Source organism: Dendroctonus ponderosae, unplaced genomic scaffold (assembly GCF_020466585.1).
Source record: "Dendroctonus ponderosae isolate FM_Combo_2020 unplaced genomic scaffold, Dpon_F_20191213v2 Dpon_F_20191213_3, whole genome shotgun sequence".
Classification (NCBI taxonomy): domain Eukaryota; kingdom Metazoa; phylum Arthropoda; class Insecta; order Coleoptera; family Curculionidae; genus Dendroctonus; species Dendroctonus ponderosae.
In genome coordinates this window covers 13,177,447-13,183,341 of record NW_026018508.1, presented here as the reverse complement: position 1 = coordinate 13,183,341, position 5,895 = coordinate 13,177,447, and the positions used below count along the sequence as shown (strand labels likewise).

Below are 5,895 nucleotides of genomic sequence, written 5' to 3'. Positions count from 1 at the left end.
CAAGTTGACTTCTAAAGTTGTTAACTAAAGCTTGGCTGTGTGGTTCTGGTACAGTGCCTGCTTCCCTAACAGCAATTAAATAATTTAGCTCCTCATCAATATCTGCAAGCAAAAGCAGACCTTCTTCACCTATATTTTTTGCCATATTATATAGAACTTCAGTTGCCGAAATAATGTGCATTGCGGTCTCCAGTTTTACTGAAGTTCTCAAGCCATACGCCAAAACGGGAAACCTTCTTTTCCAAACTCCAAAACATCTTTCTATCACGTTTCCTGTTCGGATATGGGACTTATTGTATAGCCTTTCGGCTCTTGTTGCAGGATTAACTAAAAGGGCTAACAAATAGGATCTAAGACCATAGCCACTGTAATAAAAAAAAACAAGAAAATATACTAAACGGTCCCTAATCGGGCGCTAATCAGCCAAAAAGTGCCGGTTAATATAATCGTTGTTTAGAATACACAAAACAGTGATTCAGCGACGGTACAACACAATTTTCAAACTAAACGACGATTAAATTTTTAATCACTGTCGTGAAACGGTGCAACCGGGCATTAGGAGTGCATTGAATATTCAATTCGAAAAACCATCCAACTGTTTAGGTAGTGCCATCGACGAAATTATGAGCGTGCGACAAATTCAGGATCGAATCAACAGCTGCATTATCAACAGGGAGAGCGGAAACAAGTCCTTCACTGTGACATTATTTGCATTCATCAGTGAGCTGGACTTGGATGGACTCACGCGGACTCTAATGATTAAATGGTAATCAATTGAAGTTGATATTGAAACTCCATTAATGGCGATTTACTGTAGCGGACGTTGCAAAATGATTATCAGAGGATTGAAATGCGAAAATGCCGGATGTCTTCTCGTCTTCGAGAGCACGCACGTTGAACCAGACGTAACTTTTGACATCACAGTGGGACTTTCTGATCACACTGGCACCCTGCCCAGGTGTAAACTGAGTGGGCATACGGCCGAACTTGCCTTGGGTTGCTTGGTAAGCAAAACTGGCTCGAAGCCGGAACAGCCGACTGTTGGTCGTCTGGACAGACAGAGGTCAGAGTTTTTCCTTTCAGGCAAGAGATTTTTCTATCAAGACCGATGAAGAGAAATGCGTTTTGAAGTGGAAATATTTGTTGGAACAGTGCAAACTGCGGATAGCTATCATTTTCGCCATCAGCCAATCCCCAATCATTTCTATTCTTCACATCGAAAAATGTAATCCTATGGAAGTAGCGAGAAAATTGCCGGTTTACTAAGGCCTCCCGTTGTGGCTTGAATGCAAGGGCAATATTCTGTGGAATTATAATAATGGGTTTCAGTTGTCACCAGGCCAATATTCGTTACATATATTGATAATTGCAGTTTACAATAAAATCATCAATTTGCGACTTAGTATACAAAAATAACGTAGAATAAATAATAATCAAATTGGAAAATTATCTAACGATTGTTCGGTATATGCGACCGTTTGGGTCTTTTCGGTTCGGGAGGCATCATTTGCGTGTGGTAACCGTGGTGTTCAATAAATTCCAATAATTGTTCCTTAGTCACAGGATTAGCTATGCTTCCGTAAACAGCTAAAAAGGACATACTAAACAATGCGATTCTGTGATTTGTTGTGTTCTTTATATACCTTCAGCAGTGTTGAAACTGTTGGGGTAGGTTTTGTCAGTTCTTTCTCTCATAAACTTCCATTCGCCATTCTCATATTTGCATTCCACAATTTTCCCGTCGAGATCCTTCATTGATTTCTTATAAGTCATTTTGCCGTACGGCTGATCGAACTGGCCAACATACAAATAAGCGGTTTTTACAGGTATCACACCCGGTTGGTTTGGCACCGCTATTTTCAGCCTAAAATCGACTGAATTTAAGGAAAGAGGCTTCCATTTTAAAACTTCATCACATCGGCCGGCAACGTATTTCTGGAAGCAGAACAAAATTAGATTCGGCTTATCACTTGCCGGTACTTTTCATGTAACTACCTCGTTAGATGGCTGGAAAATGAGACCATCTGGTTCGTGGCTCAGGCTTTTAGCAAACTTTTCTCCTAAAAGGTTACCGGCTTGACTAATGGGCCAGAACTCTTTTTTTCTGACGCTGAAAGGTTCAGCGCTTTTGTTGATCAGGCCGTGTTCCATGGCTGCATAACGGGGCTTAATTACTTCCATCTCTAAACACTGGAGTCTTGATGGGTAAAAAGGGCAATTGCCCACATCCTTCCCATCAAATTTGATTATATCATAGGCGAGATAGCGTGGGATATCTTCTCCACCCACTTTGTCGATAACCATTTCCTATACGTATAGAATGAGAAATGTTTGCCTACTTTTAACGAATCATGCCGGCAACTTACACCATCCAACAACGTGTTCTTGAGGTGCGATTTCAAATCTTTGCGGCTCACAAATTTAACACCGTCAACTTTAAATACTGTGTGATTCCTATCGAAAAAATATACTTCGTCTTCGCCGTCAATAAGCATCATATATCGCATACCGTCAGCCTTCCATGAAACCCTACAAACCGATTATAAGCAACTGGTTCAACATCACATTTCAAAAGAATATGAGTCGCTGAATAATACCTGTAAGGTTTCTTGTGCAACAGCTTTAAGTTTGATTGATCCATAGACACAGGTTGGCAGCCCGGGAAGTCCCGTTCTTTCCAACCGCACATTGTTTGAACTTTGCTTTGCAAATGGAATGCTCTTGGCTGGGCATCGAAATGGGAAACTCCGGGAACGCCACTCATGAACTTTGTGGTGTGGTTGTTCCTCCTGGAGCTCCTAGTGAAACAAATTTTGTCAAGTGCATGCGACTTTGTGGAGGCACTACTGTACCTTGAGGATGAAGGTGCTGCATACGAGTCCCCGTTCGCTTCATTACCATTGCTGTCGTCACTTTCCAAGCACCAATCAGGCAATGTGGGCGCTGGCGGCATGTCTTTAATATCATCATACACTCGATAGAGTTCAGCTAGATAATCTTGCTTGTAAATTCCTACGGGTCTAATGAAGGAAGAATTAAATAGAATTTTGGCGTCCCAAAATACACCGTATTGCTACCTGGCGTCAGCAAATGTTTGGAGAGCGACATCCAAGCAGAAATCCATTTTCTCAATTAGATAGCTAACTATTAGAAAACCAGTCCTATTGAAGCCATGAGTGCAATGCACAGCAACAATTTCTAATGGATGCTGTGCAATAAACGAATGCACAAGTTCCAAAAACGAGTTTACTTGATCTTTATTGGGAGTTTCTCCATGTCCCCTGCACTTCAGTTTTATATATTTACATCCGAATTTTTCAATTTCAGCTTTGTCATAAAATCTATTAGTGTTTGTCAGATCTAGCCACAATCCAATCTTCAACTAAAACACCATTCATATTGCACGCGTTCAGTTGTTAGTTACAGATCATAAATACCTTTTTGGTTTTACAGCTACCAAAAAACATCTTTGGGTGAAACCTGCATTCAGCAGGCACAACGTGGTCAAATTTTGCGCTTAGGGGAGTTTTCAGAGCCAAAAGTTTACCTATTATTAACTTATTCGCTTTCCGTGGGCAATTCAACCACCTATTGGGAATTGGCCCCGGATCCGTTATTGATGTGTTCATACTTGTGGCAAGTTTCAGGTTAGGATTTTTAAGCAGAATCAAAATCTTCCAAAGTTTCTACCACTACGCAACTAAATGACTTACAGTCGTTCATCTGCTTATTTCTGTGGTTTTCTGCATGTTAATTACAAAGAAAGTGATAAATATGGCTTAGAACCTTCGCTCCACTTTTCGACTCTGCTCCACAACTTTTCTCTAAAGCAGCTGAAGGTTTTGACATTGCAAGACAATTGGCACATGACACAACCTTCTTCTTTATCTCTTCTGAGCAGTTTGCTTGTATTTATCTTTGGGTATCGTCCGATTATCCATCTGATACCAACTTATACAAGTGGGTTGTTGATAAGAGAATTATTAATACCAGGTTTTTTAAATTTTGACTGTTACATATAAAAGGACGCATGAACGCCCTAAAGCGATACAGCACAGAACCCCACTAACACAGGTATTATTAGACAAGAAGAAGAAGAAGAAGACATTTCAGTGACGGTTATAAGTAAAGAAATTTGTAATGTTCTGATAAGTTTCGGTTAATTTATTTAGTTTTTACTAGTGTTGGTTAACTGCTCTTTTAAATAAAATTAGGTAAGCCGTAATGAAATTAGTGAAAAGTGGTCCGGAACCGAAACACCACTAAGAAAGGGTGTAAAGACATTTTTTGTAAGCAGCGAACGAGAGAAAATTTCATCGCACAACCAAGGCGGTAAAATTAAATTGCTTAAAAGAATGAAAATTGCTAAAACTATGGGAACTTTGTTAAATTGTTTCGCCTGATTTTAGTAAATAATGCAGCCTTATGCATGAGGATTATTTAATGCTTATTAATACAATCGCATACCTACCCAAGAACATACTTTATAATGGGGAGCAAAATATCTTATTGAAATCTTAAAGCTACAATATCACAAAACCGCTTATTTATTTGCTGGGTGCCGAGTCAAAAATGTTTGACTGTGCAAATCCGCCATCTACCTTTCGTTATTGTGACTTTGTTCTCCTTCAATAGTTTTTGTAAATGATGGTTTACATTGCCTTCTGCTGCTTTGATTAGGTTTTCATGCAAACCCTTGTAAATTTGCGCGACGAGTTCGTATTCTGTAAAAGTTCGCTCTTGGTTGTCAGCCAACACATCCAATATTTGCTTTTCCCTTTGCAAGCGATGGGAAATGTAAAATTGTATCTTTTCCAGGGGGTTCTGAAATTTCGTTTCATATCAACAGCTGGCCAAACTTTCATGACACTGCAAATACATACACGAATCGTATTCCCATGTCCAGGATAAATTACGAAAGGCTGAGTCTCCAATATGGCTCTCAGGGAGTTCATGTAGTCAAACAGGTCCTCAAACACAGCAGTTCCTTCGCCGAGAACGCAGTCACCACTGAACATCGCATTTTCTTCCAGCAAGCTAAAGACCACATGGTCAGTGGCATGGCCAGGGGTATGCAGAACGCGCAAAGTGGCCCCCTCAACCGCAAACTCTTGTCCATCCTTTAACGACCCGAGCTCTGGATGAATGTTGTGGTCCTCAAAGCGGGGATACTTCCAAATTTCGCAGTTTTCTAAAAACCAATCCCAATACAGCAATCAGTAGCGAACGATGGATGAAAATGTTTTACCAGTAAATTCGGGCAATTCTTCTAAAATATCATTCAAACCACCGACGTGATCGTGATGCCAATGAGTCAAGAAAATATGGGCCAAATCGATGTCTTCCTGCGTAAGAACGTTTTTAAGGTGGTTGATGTATTGGGGCACATCGGCATCGCCAGCGTCAATTAGGACCCTCCTACCATTTTTTGTAAGGTAAAGAACTGAGGTTGGAACTTGTTGAGTTGTTTAACGCTAATTGCTTACCGCTTGCCAGTACCCACGATGTAGGTGTTGGTGCCCTGTAGGGTCATACAGCTCGGGTTACAGCCCAACACCCTAATTACTCTGGGAGAGATCCTGGTGACGGCTGGAATCACTGCTGCCATTTTATGGTATAGTCGAGTCACTACCCTCGGTATCTGGAATAATATAAAGGACATTACGATCATTGCTGATTTGGGAGAAGAAAATGTATAATGTAGGCATGCAAAATCCGACTTTGTCCAATCACCATCGAAAATATGTGGAATTTGGTTAACTCCAAACGTATGTCAGTGTTGAGTGTTACTTTCTACATTAAATTAGAAAAATGATCGTCGTTTTGTGCAAGGGTGGCGCAAGATTATTGCAAAATTTCATGTTTTCCGTCCCGTTTTGCATGTTTCTCGGAAGC

General features: G+C 40.5%; 3 protein-coding genes across 10 annotated transcripts in view; 1 reads left to right on the top strand and 2 right to left on the bottom strand.

Moving 5' to 3' along the window:
- Positions 1–603: 603 nt before the first annotated feature.
- On the top strand, positions 604–1,396 carry LOC125503867 (protein hold'em-like; the record flags this gene model as incomplete). The annotated part of the gene is given in 3 exon segments (XM_048664925.1): positions 604–766; positions 818–1,004; positions 1,084–1,396. Coding segments are annotated over 3 exon segments (533 nt in total), but the record flags the coding sequence as incomplete, so codon positions are not given.
- Positions 1,333–3,866, bottom strand: LOC109537385 (mRNA-capping enzyme). Of its 2 annotated transcripts, XM_019904075.2 has the most exons (8): positions 3,438–3,866; positions 3,078–3,382; positions 2,853–3,020; positions 2,598–2,798; positions 2,367–2,529; positions 1,996–2,307; positions 1,644–1,935; positions 1,333–1,587 (listed from the first exon to the last, which is right to left on the bottom strand). In XM_019904075.2, the coding sequence occupies exons 1-8, from the start codon at positions 3,627–3,629 to the stop codon at positions 1,451–1,453; spliced, it is 1,770 nt and encodes a 589-aa protein (XP_019759634.1). In that variant the 5' UTR covers positions 3,630–3,866; the 3' UTR covers positions 1,333–1,450. The 2 variants fall into 2 exon arrangements, with proteins under 2 accessions (XP_019759634.1, XP_019759633.1); XM_019904074.2 differs by having other exon boundaries at positions 2,598–3,020.
- A 557-nt stretch (positions 3,867–4,423) lies between these two features.
- LOC109537388 (beta-lactamase-like protein 2 homolog) overlaps positions 4,424–5,895 on the bottom strand; it is a 4,366-nt gene continuing 2,894 nt past the window's right edge. For 6 of the 7 annotated variants that reach the window (XM_019904078.2, XM_019904079.2, XM_048664923.1 and 3 more), the window contains 4 exons: positions 5,487–5,641; positions 5,249–5,418; positions 4,884–5,191; positions 4,424–4,824 (listed from right to left, as the gene is read on the bottom strand). In XM_019904078.2, coding sequence (XP_019759637.1) covers positions 4,567–4,824; positions 4,884–5,191; positions 5,249–5,418; positions 5,487–5,641 — 891 coding nt within the window. In that variant the 3' untranslated portion in view covers positions 4,424–4,566. Of the gene's footprint in view, positions 4,825–4,883; positions 5,192–5,248; positions 5,419–5,486; positions 5,642–5,733; positions 5,784–5,895 lie in introns of those variants that run through there. The other variant, XM_019904080.2, reaches the window with a different exon arrangement.

Coding starts and splice junctions, on each gene's coding strand:
- LOC109537385 (XM_019904074.2), bottom strand. CDS start 3,629: ATGAACACATCAATAACGGATCCGGGGCCAATTCCCAATAGGTGGTTG. Junction 2,308..2,366: donor AGAACACGTTGTTGGATGGT/GTAAGTTGCCGG, acceptor CTATACGTATAG/GAAATGGTTATCGACAAAGT. Junction 1,936..1,995: donor TTTTCCAGCCATCTAACGAG/GTAGTTACATGA, acceptor TTCTGCTTCCAG/AAATACGTTGCCGGCCGATG.